The following is a 15,644-nucleotide window of genomic DNA, read 5'->3' as shown; positions in this document are numbered from 1 at the left end:
GGAAGCTGATTATGGGATGTATCCCTGGATATGGCAGTCTCTAGATGGTCCATCCTTTCATCACAGCTCCAAACTTTGTCTGTGTAACTCCTTCCATGGATGTTTTGTTCCCAATTCTAAGAAGGGGCATAGTGTCCACACTTTGGTCTTCATTCTTCTTGAGTTTCATGCGTTTAGCAAATTGTATCTTGTATCTTGGGTAAAAATTTTTAAAGTATATTAACAATTATATGTAATAAGTTGAAAATTACTCATAAACAATAGAAATAATTTATAAATTTCAAAGCAGTAGGAAAAAAGCAAACAACTTATAACAAAGCAACAAATAACCAACGTATAAAGTTCAGTACAGTTATCAAGATAGACCCTTGAAATTCAGAAATGCAGCGGCTGGACGGATGGCTCCGCAGTCAACAACATGTACTGCTCTTGCAGAGACACAGGTTCTGTGGACTGGTTCATAACTACCTGTGACTCCAGTTCCAGGGGTCCAATTCCTCTGATTGTGCAAACACCTGCATTCACGTATAACACCCATCCCATGCACACATAATTTAAATAAATCTTTAATACAAAACAGAAAAGCAGGAAGCTTAGCAAAACGACAGAGAAAGGCTTGGGATGTAGCTCAGTGGTAAGCTTGCCCATCTACTGTGCATGTCCTGCATTTTCAACTTATAGAGGAGGGCAGAGGAGAAAAAGGTAAAGCGAAGTTGAAAATATAAGTAATCATAATGAAATAAACTTAGTCTTGTGTGTGTGTGTGTGTGTGTGTGTGTGTGTATGCATGCGTATGTACAGGTGTATGTTCATAGAGACCAGAAAAGGGCATTGGATTCCCTGGAAATGTACAGGTACAGACTGTTGTGCGCTGGCCACAGCAGGTGCTGGGAACTGAACCTGAGTCCTCTGCAAGAGAAGCTGAGCTCCCTTGTTTGTTTGTTTGTTTGTTTTAAAGATCTATTTATTGTTATATGTGAGTACACTGTAGCTGTCCTCAGACACACCAGAAAGAGGGCATCAGATCCCATTACAGATGGTTGTGAGCCACCATGTGGGTTGCTGGGATTTGAACTCAGGACCTTCAGAAGAGCAGTCAGTGCTCTTACCCTCTGAGCCATCTCGCCAGCCCAAAGCTGAGCTCTCTTAACTGCTAAGCCATCTCTCCATCCCCAAGTTTTTCTATAAAAGATGAAAATAGATTTGCTTTATGAATATTTTTCAACTTATTACATATAATTACAAATGCAAAGTTTGTTACTATACTTTTTAAACTTTTTACATTTACTTGATGGTCCACATGCATACAGTGGCACACAAGAAAAGGTCAGACGACAACTTATAGAAGACAACCCAAAATGTGGGTTCTGGAGATTAAATTCAGGTCAGGCTGAGTAGTAAGTTCTATTACATTTAAGAGACATGCCTGTAGTGTAAGACCCAGAAAAGTATGAAAATAGATGGTAAAGATGTATTAGACAATTACCTAGGTCCCATAGGTAATGGCTAATTAAGTAGACAAAAATTGGTTCATTAGAAAATATGTTTTAAGCCGGGCGTGGTGGCGCACGCCTTTAATCCCAGCACTCGGGAGGCAGAGGCAGGTGGATTTCTGAGTTCGAGGCCAGCCTGGGCTACAGAGTGAGTTCCAGGACAGCCANNACTACACAGAGAAACCCTGTCTCGAAAAACAAAAAAACAAAAAAAAACAAAAAAAAACAAAAAAAAAGAAAATATGTTTTAGTTTTCTTATGTGTTTGAGTGTTTTGCCTGCATGTATGTTTGTGTACCATATATGTACCACCTACTGCCTGTGGGAGACAGAAGATGGCATTGGTCTCCCTCAACTGCAGTTACTGATACAAGCAATACATGTTCTTACTGAGCCATATATTAGAAAAGATTTTAATGATGTAATGAATAACTTAATTAAAGTACAGGATGGAATAAATGTTTATAAATATAATTATGAAATAAGCCTCAGTAATTTCAGAGTATTGTGGTCCAAATTTTTTCTGAGTATCAGAGTTAGAAAAGGTAAATTTAAGAGTTTCCAAACCTACCAACAGTGGCTAAAAGAAATTGTGACAGCAGTGTTAGTGATGGAAAGACAGTCATTTATATATTTCACATAAGAATGTAAGTAAAATAGTTCTTTGAAAATGAAGCATGCGGGAGCTGGAGGAATGGCTCAGTAGTTAAGAGCCCTTGTTGCTCTTGCAGAGGTATAGTTGCCAGCACCCATATGGTGGTTCATAACTGTTTGTTACTCTAGGCCCAGGGGACCTCTTCTGCCTGTGGTCACTGCACACATGATGTTTAAAAAATGGATGCAAGAAAAACATCCATACACATAAAATAATAATTAATAAACCATTAAAAGTTAGGCATACAGGGACTAGAAATCTGGCTCAGCAGTTAAGGGTGCTTCCTATTCTTCCAGAGGACCTGAATTTAGTTACTAGGCAACCACATTGGGTGGCTCATAATCACTTACAACTCTAAATTCAGGGAATCTAGTGGTCTTTTCTGGCATCAGTGGGCACCTATGCATATGTGGCATATATGCATACAGACTTACACATATATAAAACGAAGCCTATAGCTCAACTGCTACACTTTTGGGGGGCATTTATCACAGAAGAATGAACTTTTATATGAAAACTCCATGTGCAAACCTTCATAGTTTTATTTATAATAGCCTGAATCTGCTGTTTCCTCAGATCTTGCACCATGTAAATAGTCATGTTAGGAAGTATCCATACTGTGATAAACCATTTGGCAAATAAAGGGAAGGACCTACTGATGTCACCACTGCACCTGGGTTACCAGAAAGTCATATGGGTGGGTAAATGCCAATCACCAAGAGTTCATGCTAGCCTCTTTAAAAAATTACGGTTTGCTAGTCGTGCAGTTGTGGTTGCACAACTTTATTCTCAGTTCTTGAGAGGCATAGCCAGGTGGATCTCCATGAGTGTGAGGCCAGCCTGGTCTACAGCCCAAGTTCCAGGTAGCCAGGGCTATACACTGAAACCCTGTCTCAAAAAACATTACACACACACACACACACACATACATATTTACATACGTGTGTGTGTGTGTGTAATTTGGTTTTTTGAGACAAGGTTTCAGTGTGTGTGTGTATAATTTTTTTAAATCTGTCAGCCAAGGTATTAGGTACTAGGCTAATAAGCTAGCGCTCCTTGGGCTGCCCTGCAGGTGGAAAAAAAGGTAGATCCTAGCTTAGCAGGAAGGGCGTTCAGGTGGGCTCTTGATTTTATAGCACATTTGTAAAAATCATATTTATTTGTTTGTTTGTTGTTTGTTTGGGAGGAGAGTATACATGCCACAGGTATGTGAGGAAGTCAGAATAAAACTTCTGGAGTTGATAATCCTGAGACTTCAGGTGAGGTGCTGAGGGTGTTGGAACTATTGAGTGTCTTACAATGATGGTGACTGAACCCATCCAGATCTGGTTGTGATCTTATAATTTTAACCACCGGGCTAAGTGTACAAAAGATTTCTGCTATTTTTTCTATTAGCTTTATTGAAATACAGTTCTTATTAACGGAGTTTGCTCATTCAAAACTCACCTCACTATTAGTGGCTTTTTGTATGTTCTTAAGTTTACAGCTGTCATCCTTATCCATTCTAGAACATTGTTATCACAGTACCTCAAGCATGGAAGTAGCCCAAATGTTTATCAACTGGTGAATGGATGAATAGACCAAATATTGGGGTACAATAGAATGTTATTTAGCAATAAAAATGTCAATGAAGCTAGTACCCTTCCACAATCTGGGTGTACTCCATAGATGCTATCCAAGCAAAAGGAGTGCACACCTGCTCTCTGATGCTATTGTGTGCAGTGTTCAGATAGCCATACCCTTAGATAACAGTATATTACTGCTTTCCAGAGGCTGGATACTTTTGGTCTATCCAAAAGACTCACTTGGCCCTTTTCTACTTGATTGTTAGAGAGTAATCCATGATGGTAAATTCCATAATCAGCACAAATGACACTTCCTACTTGACCTGTCTCCCTCCAGTACTGTGTTTAGCTGTCACAGATAGCTTTGTCAGTAGGCAATGGCTGTTGCTGCCTAGCTGGTCATGTCGCTCTGGGACACCTGCAGGGTGGCACAGCCTAAGTCTGGATGCCCATTCCAGCTCAGCTGCAGCTCCAGCAAGTGGCATTGCAGCAACAGCAGCAGCAGCAACAACAACAGCAATTCCAGCAACAGCAGGCAGCACTGCAGCAACAACAGCAACAGCAGCAGCAGCAACAGCAGCAACAGCAGTTCCAGGCACAACAGAATGCCATGCAGCAACAGTTCCAAGCAGTAGTGCAGCAGCAGCAGCTCCAGCAGCAGCAGCAGCAGCAGCACCTGATTAAGTTGCATCATCAAAGCCAGCAACAACAGGTACCAAGTTCTCTTGTCACTATACTGGGCCTTAGTCCTGTAGTCCTTGAGCCTGGGAACAAGTGTCACCCAAGATATTATTAGGTGCAAGGCTAAGCTAGCCCTCCTCCTTGGGCTACCCCACAGGTGGAAAAAGTAGACCCTAGCTTAGCAGGAAGGGCTCTCAGGTGGGCTCTTGATTCTGTGGTGCAGACCCTCTCTATGTGTAGCAGGGTCTATAAACAGTACAGATAAGCTAATGGAATAAAGGAGGAGGCAAACACTCTAAGACTTGAAATGCTTGAGTTGTGCTCCTGGCACATTCTTTTGAGGACACATATAACTCCTCTTTTGTTTCTTATTTGGTGTCAGAACTAAAATAATTAGTAGGACAGTGGTATGCCACACTCGAAGTGCTGCTTGTCAGAAGTTGTTTGATCTTCTGTGTTTTGTAAGCAGAATCTAGACATGTTCATATCCATTTTTCTAGCAAGTGTTGATTGAAGGAAAAAAGCCCAAGGAAACTTCCTCCATTTTTTTGGCCACCCCTGGCTTTGGAATCTCCTTTTCCTGTGCTAGCTGTTGATCTTTAGCTTTGCATGTGTTCCTTATAGCCCATCCCCATGAGGGTCATACTTCTGACCACTGCTGACTACTCCAGGAGATAAAAGAGCCTTTCTGTAGAGGTAAAAGCATCTGCAGTTGCCTGAACTTCAGGCCTCCCTGCTGTAGGTGTGTGTCTATTCTTCCTGGACCCTCCTTGAGCCTGTTTCACTTGAATTATCTTAGGTGTCTAGAAAACAGCTATTGTTGGTCTAGAGGACTTAGTCCTGAATATGCCACATTCCTTTCACAATATGAGAGGCCATCAGGCCAGCCTCCACGGAGGATGAGCTTACTTCACGTGCCCAGGTCTCGTTCGGTCAAGGCTAGCATCCAGGGGTGGAAATGGTCACTGTTATTATTTTGTCTTTAGATACAACAGCAGCAACTGCAGAGGATGGCACAGTTGCAGCTGCAGCAACAGCAACAGCAGCAACAGCAGCAGGCTTTGCAGGCCCAGCCACCAATGCAGCAGCCACCAATGCAGCAGCCACAGCCTCCCCCTTCTCAGGCCCTACCCCAGCAGCTGTCACAGCTGCATCATCCACAGCATCACCAGCCACCACCTCAGGCTCAGCAGTCCCCCATTGCTCAGAACCAACCACCACAGATCCCACCACAGTCACAGAGCCAGCCTTTGGTGTCACAAGCACAAGCCCTTCCTGGACCGATGCTGTATGCTGCCCAACAGCAGCTGAAATTTGTGAGTACCCGAAGCCTATGGTGTAGCAGATGCATGTCTTAAGATGCTGTGTGTGGTTGGCAATTTCTTAGACCCTTTGGATGTAGGTATCATGTCCTTTATGCACTGGCTTCAGGCATCCTTTCCTGCGCCGGTCTTCTGTAGTTCCGTAGCACAAGTAGATGAGGGAGCATGTGTCCTAGAGCTGTCTCCACACAGTAGGAATGTCACATATTCTAAGCTTACATGAATGATTTCAGCAGCATCTGCTGCATGTCTGCTACACACAATTAGGTTAAGAGGTAATCTCACCATGTAGGAGGATATGCTGCAACTGCCAGCTATTCCGTGGGTTTCTTTTTCTGTTGGTACCAGGGGAACTTCATGAAAACTAAACATGTGGTCTACTATGATCTCCAGTCCCAGCCCTTTTAGCCTCATCATTACTACATTTCTGAAACAGATGGTCATATAAAACTTTATTTTCTGCCTCATTGTGCATCTTGATTAAAGTCAATGTCAAAATATTTACAGAGAATGAAATTTTGCCACCAAACTTCGTTACAATGAAAAGCAACAATTTGAGCATCTTCTCTGCTCTCTTGGTTTTTGTGGTCTTTTCTACCGTGATACATTAAGAGACATGGTGACAGGGACTTCACCTGAGCTAAAAGCCAGGGTGAAAAGGGGTCGGCTGGGAGGGTTGTGGGTTACAGGAACATTTACTGTTACCCAGAACCAGCCTACTGGGACCAGAAACTTTGTGTGCTCCTTGGCAAACTGCCTACTAGGATTGGGCCTGGTAACTTGGAGAGATGTAAGGAGAAGCTCCCAATGTGGATCTGGCCAAGGTCTGCCCTGTCCCTGTAGTAGTGTCTCCACATGGTACTCCCATAGTGATGTGTGTTTCCTCTGTCTTCCATCGCCTAAGGTCATCTTTCTAGCTAAGCCATCTGCTAGCTGGTCAGCCTGCTTTCCTTCACGGAGTCTGGGCTCTTGGGGACACTTGTAGACTGAGCTGGCAGGCTGTGTGCTCAGCTTTGGAAGTTGTTGCTTAGCTGGTGATTGCAGTTGGTGTGTATGAGAGGGCTGTCTTCTTTCTTGTCAGGACTGGGGAGGTGGGACGTGGCTGATAGGCTGGTGTGGGATATTGGTGACCAGGCACAGCTTACGGTGTCCTTAACAGTCCCATCCCAAGAGGAAGCTTCTTGTTTAAAAAAAAAATTTTTTTTTTTTGGGTTGGGGGAGAAGAGTTTCATGTGTGCCACAATTCGAGTGTAGAGTTCAGAGGACAACTTTTCAAGAGTCAGTTCTCTCCTGCCAAATGAGTCTTAGGGCTCAAGACCTCAGGCTTGGTGGCAGGCACCTTTACTCACTATCTCAACAGCTCTGTAAGTTCTGTTCTTAAAGCTCCCACACTGGTAGTGAGTGCTCTGCTCTCTGTGCAGATGGTTCCAAGTTGCTTTTTCCTTCCTCCTTCAAGGTCCGTGCTCCGATGGTGGTCCAGCAGCCGCAAGTGCAGCCCCAGGTGCAGCAGGTACAGCCCCAGGTGCAGCCGCAGGCAGCAGTGCAGACAGCACAGTCTGCCCAGATGGTAGCTCCCGGCGTTCAGGTGAGGGCCTTGGGAGCCCAGGGTTTCCTTAGCCTCTAGCAGGTGCATGTTGGCCCATGCATAAAGCTCTGTGAGGAGAGTTCTCGTTGAATTAGAGGTTAAGTGGATAAAGTATAGGAATCTTCTATCACTTGGACACATGTGTACACACACACACACACACACACACACACACACACACACCCTGAGGCCCGCAGGGTGGTTGTTTCTGCTTGGTCATTGCTAGAACCTATTCGTTGTCTAGTGTGTGTTATTTCTGTTTTTCCTTGGGTATCCTCATCTTTCCTACATTATAGCACTTGGAGGAGATGCTTTAGAGAAGAAAGCTCCAAAGTTTCATCCTACTTCAGCCTCAACACAGATGGCTGAGCTGTAGGGCAGCTCTTTAGAAAGAACAGTAGTAGCTATCTTTTGATGCTCTGGCATGTGCCACAGCAGGAGCAGGGAGAGAGCATCCTGTGCAAGGAAAGCATTTACATACAACATCCCTATCACTGACAGTCCATAGCCATTCTCTGCATAGCAGATGTCAGTGCGATGACAGCCTGCAGGAGGCCTAGGCTACCTTTTCTTGGTGTCTGAGAAATTGAACATCTAGGGTCCCTGTGATTTGTGTCAAAAATATGCTTCGTCTTCATACTGCCATAATTCTTCCCATCATGTGGGCACACTGAGAGTCCTGATTTGGGGCTTAGTTAGGAGCTATGGCAGGGCTCTTGATGGATCCTATCCAGAGAAAATGCTATGACTACACTGTGTACCCTCAGAAGCCTGCACTGGCTGGCTCATGAGCTAGGTGAGTTCAGTGTCCAGGTGCATGGCAGCATGGGCTAGGTGCTTTAGGATGTGTCAGACATCATTTTATTCCGTGGAGGAGATCCCCCCAAGTGTTAGATCTGGGATGAGGAAAGATGTTTAGTCGGCCTCTTTTGTCACTGTACTAGCTGACCTGGGTCCAGGGTTCCTGTGCTACCTATACACGGAGATATAGCCTCGTGTGAAAACATGTCATGAATTTCCTGTGTCTTGGGGAGGCTGAATACTTTATGGGATTCCAGTCCATTTCCCATCATCACTGTGCATCTCAGGCTTCTGGTGGCTTCTTCCATTTGTACTGTGTAGAGAAGCTGTGGCTTAGAATCAGCACAGTAGTGACACAGAACCTGCCCTGATGGTGGAGGCCGTTTCCTTGTTGCTTTATGATCCTCCCTCCACTGACCTGGAACTCTGAAGAGCTAAACCTCTATATCACTGGCTCAGCCCAGTCAGAAAGGGAGGTTGTCCCTTTTCATCCATCTCAGCATTGTACAGCAGGGAGCCATGAAAGGACAACAGATGCCACTGGTTTGCACCTGTTCAGATTGCTTGCTGGCTTCTTGCTGGAGGAAATGTGTATCCTGTTGCTACCTTGCTTTACTAGTGTCTTGTCAGTCACCAGAACCAGGGTGTGGCCATGTGTCCTTAGTGCTCTGTAGCAAGCCTCTGTGGCAAGTGCAGGGCTTCCCATAGTTCCTGGCCCTTCTCTGCTCCTGTGGGAATGTGGCCAGCACAGTCACCTGGAGCACACAGCTTGATTGTCAGTGTCCCTTTTACCCCAATGGAAATCAGTGGCAGCTGCAGTAAGGCAGGCACAGGTCCTTCCTCATTGGTGAAACAGAGAGAAATTGTCTTATCTGGGAGTGCTTGGTGCTTTGGTTTATTTCCTCATGGAGTTGGGTTTTCAGTACTGTGCTATCAGTGTTTCAAGAAGTGTCACCCACTTGCCTCCAGTGCCATTTTTTGGGCCTTTTGTGTGTGTATGTATTCCATATCCTCCCTCCCTCCCTCCCTCCTTCCCTCCCTCCCTCCCTCCCTTCCTTCCTTCCTTCCTTCCTTCCTTCCTTCCTTTCTATCCTGTTTTTTTGAGACAGGGTTTTTCTGTGTAGTCCTGGCTGTCCTGGAACTCTGTAGACCAGGCTGGCTTCAAATTCAGAGACCTGCCTGCCTCTGCCTCCTGAGTGCTGGGATGAAAGGCGTGCACCGCCACACCTGGCTAATGTGTTTCTAAAGCAGTGTGCTTCTCAGTCCAAACCCGATGCTGCCTTAGGAGTCAGGCCTGTCACAGCTGACTCTATTTCTCTTTCTTTTTGAGATTAATATATTACTCCCTTGCCTTTCTTCCCACTCTCCTTCAAATTCATGACCTTTTTCACTAATTGTTTCTGTGTTTGTGTGTGTGTATATAAATTCATGTATTTCTAATTATCTCCTATTGTATAGTATTACTTGTATGTATGTATGTATGTATGTACTGAACAGCTGGTGTGCTCTTCCCTGGGGAAGACTTACTCTCCTGCTCCCAGCTTTTTTCAGTTACCTATATGTAGGGTTGAGGTTTCATAAGCTTTTCCCTGTCCACTTTGGCATGTCCACTGGTGTCGTCTTGGCCAGGTTATAGTTGGGTAGTCATGTTGGTGAGTCTATGGGTGTAGCTTCTGATGTTCCTAGGAGGCACAATCTCAGCAAACTCCTCGACCCTCTAGCCGGCTCTTACAATCTTTATTTCCCCATCATCTTCTTCACTGTGAGAGTTTCACAACTCAGCATATTGATTGGTTGTAGTTTTCTGTAACAATCTTCTGTTGGAAAGAGGAAAAAAATTTTTGATGAGGGGGCAAGGACGACACTTCACTTGCACTGAGTGGTGGGCTAGGTTCCCAGTATCAGGCGTGGTTTCCCTCTAGTTAAGTGGGTCTTAAGTCCAATTACAAAACGTTGGTTGCTATCAGGGTATTTGTATCAGTGCTGTACTCTGAGGGTTATCCAGCCATGCTGTTCCTTGACACGGTTCACAGGTATCACAGATAGCTAGGTAGGGCTGCTGGTTGCGTCTCTCCTTTGGAAGGAGTTACATGGTGCTTTCTGGTCGCATGAAAACTAGACCTGAGACAGTGGGGGCATTTAGGCCAGTTCCAGTTTAGGGATCTGTGGGCTCTGTTTCTGAACTGCATGATATCTTCATAGGGGCTTATTTCCCACCCCAGTGTAGGTAGGTAACCAAGGGTAACAGTGATAGGCTGTATGTTTGGGAGTCTCTTGGACAGCCCTGGCTAACAACATAAAAGAGGGTTCTTATGTCCACTGTTGGGGTTTTGTTGTGTGGTTTTGGGGTCTTTGAGAGAGCACTACTAGCTCAGATGAGAAAAGTTTATTAAACTGTATGTGTTATTTAATATATATATATATATATATATATATATATATATATATATACACATACATATATATATATGTATTCATGGAATTAACTGTAGGTTTTTTATTTTGGTAAATAGTTAATATGATTCTTTGTGGCTTTTTAGACATCCTTATTGTTATTTTACTTATCTACCTGCTCCTTGCTAAAGAGCCCCACCTTTCCCATCCCCTACCAGAACACTTGTGTCCTGCTATCTACCCCATTTACCCTTCTCCCACCTTCTCCTGTCTTATCTACGGTGTCTGTCGAAGTTGTGTGGGTCTGGTTGGCTGGTCTCAACAGTGTTGTTCTAGCAGTGTTGGGCAAAGGAGTGTGGCTGGGTAGCTTGGGCGTGACAAGCCGTTCTGAAGGGAAGGGCCCTGGAATCAAGAGTCCTTTGAAATCCAGGTTTCCTTAGTGGTCAGGAAAAGGGCTGCAGCAGTCTGATCTGTGAACCTTAACAAAGCTTTGATAACTGCAGAAGATAGAGAGATATAAGAGAAACACCCAGAGCAGGAAGTAGTGTGGCATCATTTCAGATTTTCTCACTTCACTGAAGTTGTATTGTCTATGTACATTGATTTATTTGGACTTGGTCTCCTGTAGACCTAGCTGGCTTTTAACTTCCTATATAGCTGAGGCTGATCTTGAACTTCTCACCCTTCTTCCTCCACCTCCTTAATATTTGCATTGCACCATGCACCACCACACTCAGTGTATGCAGTAGTAATGGAACAAACTCAGGGCTTCCTGCATTCTAGGCAAGCACTCTGTCATCTGTGTCCATAGCCCCTGCACAGTTTTATTTATGATGCTTTCCACATTAATTGTGTGTTAGTGGCTTTCTGTTAAAATAAGAAAAGTCCTGAGATAATGGATGCATAGAGGAAAGGTTTACTTTGCCTCACAGGTGTGGAGGTTTCAGCCCACACAGCGGCTTGCCCCATTGCTATTGGGCGCATAGTGGGCCAGCTCATAATGACAGGGGGCATGTGGTAGATCACAGCTGCACTCCAGGCAACTGGAACATAAAGAAGAGGGAGGGGCTCATATCCTGTAATAACTAATTGTCCGGTTGCTCTAATAAAATACTCTGACAAAAGAAATGTGAGAAGGAGTTTTTCTGGCTTATAGTGCAAGATCCAGTCCATAATGTCAAGGAGTCAAGGTTACAGAAGCTTGAAGCAGCTGGGCACATTGCATCTACAGACAAGAAACAGGGAGCAGCCAGGCATGCTGGTGTACACTTTAATCCTAGCATTTCTGGAAGCAGTGGCAGGAAGATTTCTGTTCAAGGCCAGCCTGGTCTACATAGCAAATTGCAGACCTACTAAGGCTACATAGTGAAACCTGGTTACAAAGCAAAAGCAGAGAGCAGCGGATGCCTGTGTGTAGATCCCCTTCTCTTGTTTATGTAGTTGAGGACTCAGCCCACGGAGTCCTGTTACTAAGTAACTTAGGTAAACTAGTTAAGCTAATCCCTCACAGGTATACTGCAAGCTTGTCTTTTTGGTGATTAGAGACCATTGAGTTGACAACACTATTTCTTCTACACATACTGCCCAAAGTAGAGGCCTTAGCCCCTACTAAAATGTTAGAATGAGCTGTGAAAGCATTGTTTGCAGTGTTGAGGATGTTTAAACTTGGAGTGTGGTAAGCAACTGCTCTACCAAGGAGCCTCAGCCTACAGCCAAGCTTCTAAGGCTTGTGATTCCAGAGTACCCTCTGCAAGCAGAAACTCCTGGGCGCCCTTATTTTGAGTTACTATAATACTTGCTGCTGTTCTCAAGTATTGCCATGTTTTTGGATATTGAAGTAATCTTTTAAGTGTATGGATACATTCAAGACAGTTTTTTGTAGTTTCCCAGGAGTGAGTCACAACGTGGCTTTGAAGGTCCTTGCACAGTAACAGCAAGTTATCTAGTTAATCAGGAGCTCAAAGACCTAGATTAGAATTTCCTACCTTGTACCCACGTATTGTCAGTATGCAGAAACCACATATTGCATCTTTGTGCATATGAAATACCACACACCACAGGATAGGCCACCAGACAGCTCTGTGAGAGTTGCTGGTGTGGGGGCACTAAGTGGGTAGTTCTTCAGCTTCATTCCTAGAGTGTACCCTCAGTAGGAGTGTTCTGGTAGAGCCTATACCAGTGCTAGAGTGACAGGTGTGGTGATCTGTGCAGTAATGATGGCAGGGCTCTTCACCTGGGCTAAGTGTTCTGGAAAGGTCAGCCAGCCCCAAGATGTTTGTTTTATATAGCTCTCTTATCTCATTATACTCAAGTTTCTGAGAGAGATAAAATCACCTTCAATGGAATTTTCTGGGGTCCAAAAAAACAAAAAAAGCAGAAGTATGTCTTTATTTTCCTACACATTGGTCTCTTAACATTCTGTTCTAGTAATATAAAACTAAACAATAACTTGCAGGTGACAAAGAATTGTCAGCCAAGTCAGACATTTGTCATGCATGTTTGCACATTCAATATAGCTGACTTAGAAGTGCTCTTTGACCAGACCTTGACTCAGAGGGCCTGTATCCCTGTGAGTCCTCCTAAATTGTTGCCACAGTCGGGATCTGGCAAAGTGCTCTATTGGGTATTAGAATTCCTTTGCAAGTGGCAGTGTATGGAGAGAGAGAGAAGAATCATCTTTGCAAGAGTTGCACTTGGTAGCTGCTCATCTGATCCTGTAAAGATTTTCAGTGGTTTTTCTCTGGGGTTTCTGCCTGGGGTAGGGCAGGTGGGGCTTTCTTTGTCATAAAGAAAACTAACCAGGGCCTGGAGAGACTGCACTGGCTGCACCAAGAAGTGGTGGTGCATGACTTTAATCCCAGTACTCTAGAGGCAGAATCAATCAGATCTCTGTGAGTTCAAGGCCATCCTGGTCTATAGAGTGAGTTCCAGGACAGCCAGGACTGGTACACAGAGAAAGAACAAATTAAAGAAAGAACAGAACAGAACAGAACAGAGCTGACTTCTTTTAAAGGCCTGTGTTGTGGCTTATAGTCATGTGTGACTCTCTCTTCTGTCCTCCAGGGACACTGCGTATTCATGTGCACAGACACTCATGTACAGGAAGTAAAAAAATAAGTCTTTAAAAATAAAATAAATAAAGCTGGAAAGATGGCTTAGAAACTAAGAGCACTTAGTGCTCCTCCAGAGGATGTAGATTCAGTTCCCAGCAACCACATGACGACTCACAACTGTCTGTAAGTCCAGTTTCATGGGACGCAGTGTCTCTTCTGACCTCTGCAGCTACCAGGCATGTATATAGTACATATACATACATGTAGGCAAAACTCATAAACATAAAATAAGAGGAATCTCTAAAAAGTTGAAAAATAAAATAAATTTTAAAAGTAGTTAAGAGGCTTCATAATGATTCCTTCCTTAAGGCTTTTCTTGTTCCTGGAGACAAGTTGGCATGGCAGCCACTGGCTGTGAATGGACCTCCCTAAGTGACCCCCAGTTATATCAAGAACCCTAGAATAAATTTTTATCCCCTCCCCCAGAGTAGACAAAGGGCCCTCAAACATCAGCCCTCTTTGTGTCTGTCTGCCAGTCACCTGTTTGAGACAGCACCCCTGGTTTGACACCCACTACCAGAACCAAGAGGTTTGTTTGGCTGGTTGCAGAAATGGTGAAAGCTGCCTCTTTCTTGGCTCTTAGGATGCTCTCATTGGAGTCTTGTGTGGTGCTTGCTGCATGCACCTCTGTATAATGCCATAGTCTTTATAGGCCTATCTCCCGTTGGAGAACGTTCTCTCTAGCATACTTTGCTGCACAGATTGGATCTGCAGTAAGGTCCCACACTGATAGCCTAATTCATAGCCTCCCAGGTCTCAAAGGTTTTTTTTTTGAACTGGGATCTTACCATGTTACTTATCTCTTAACTTCAGCACTGAAGTGACCCTCTCACATCTGCTATTAGGTTTTTGTTTTGGTGTCATTTTGTTCTTGTTTGTAACATTCTGAGGGCATGTAGCCCTTGCTTTCCAGGAGTCATATTGGACTCCATCCACCACCTCAGAACATAGAGAGGATAGGCATCTTCAAAGCCATAACAGTGATAACCTGCCTATGGCTGTCATATGACTCAAGAAACAAAAGTTAACCAAGGGAAAGGTCTCTGTTGGTCTTGAAGCTCCTGATTCTGCAGGTGTTTTCTGTCCCTGTGGGGAGCCCTCCCTCATTAGCAAGGAAGCTCCTTGGGAAAATCCCAGCCTCTGCTGCCACCCATCCGCATTCCTCCATACTTGCAGAAGCAGCACCCCAGAAGGCCAGATAGGTCAGTGTGCCTTCTATCTGGGTTCTTTCCAGGTGCACTCTTAAGAGAATTCAGTACTTATTAGCAGGCTGCTGCTTCAGTGACACTTGACTTTGTTCTTTGTAAGCCTGGCTGACTTGTCCTCTTTTCAAGTTTGTCCCAAGAACTTGGTCTCCTCAAACTGCCACCTGAGCAGTCTGGCTCTGACATGACATAGGCCATAGGGTCTGTTCTATCTACAGTTCAGAGGTATGTCCAGGACAACCACCACAGGATGCTGGCTAGTAGAATAGAAAAGTCTGGCTTACTTTCTTGGTGTCTTTAGACTTCTGGTGCTTTCCTGAATCTGGAGGTGTAGAACGCTCGAGTACATCCTGGAGCACTCCCTCCCTCTACACATCTGGGTCATTTGATGGGGCCTCACCTCTGGATTACTCCCATGAGGCTGCAAACACCCTCACCTGCCATGCACTGCAGTTCTTGTTGCAATTACCTTGTCTGTTGTCCCTCTATCCTCAAAGATGATTGCTGAAGCCTTGGCCCAAGGCGGGATGCACGTAAGAGCCCGGTTCCCGCCCACCTCCACCATGTCTGCTGGCCCGTCAAGCTCCATCTCTTTGGGCGGACAGCCCACAACACAGGTATTTACAGATCGGGCTTCATATGGGCCCGGCCCAAAAGCTTGGGGTTCCTCTGAGCACCCCCATGAAACATACTTTTCATTGTCAGTGACTTTCTTCAGGGTGGCTTTCACAGCAGTAAAGAAATGTTAACTTAATTTGAGGCCAGGCCTTGCTGGTGTTTCGTTTCTTCTCTCTCTCTCTCTCTCTCTCTCTCTCTCTCTCTCTCTCTCTC

General features: G+C 44.6%; 1 protein-coding gene across 9 annotated transcripts in view; it reads left to right on the top strand.

The window, feature by feature from the left end:
• Positions 1-15,644, top strand: part of Med15 (mediator complex subunit 15) — a 75,281-nt gene that overhangs the window by 46,147 nt on the left and 13,490 nt on the right. For 5 of the 9 annotated variants that reach the window (XM_029470334.1, XM_021184359.1, XM_029470332.1 and 2 more), the window contains 4 exons: positions 4,171-4,424; positions 5,380-5,709; positions 7,172-7,300; positions 15,311-15,430. In XM_029470334.1, coding sequence (XP_029326194.1) covers positions 4,171-4,424; positions 5,380-5,709; positions 7,172-7,300; positions 15,311-15,430 — 833 coding nt within the window. The remainder of the gene's footprint in view (positions 1-4,170; positions 4,425-5,379; positions 5,710-7,171; positions 7,301-15,310; positions 15,431-15,644) is intronic. The other 4 variants (XM_021184361.1, XM_021184365.2, XM_021184364.2 and 1 more) reach the window with 2 other exon arrangements.

Source organism: Mus caroli, chromosome 16, assembly GCF_900094665.2.
Source record: "Mus caroli chromosome 16, CAROLI_EIJ_v1.1, whole genome shotgun sequence".
NCBI classification, from domain to species: Eukaryota; Metazoa; Chordata; class Mammalia; order Rodentia; family Muridae; genus Mus; species Mus caroli.
This window is presented reverse-complemented; position numbering and strand designations above follow the sequence as displayed.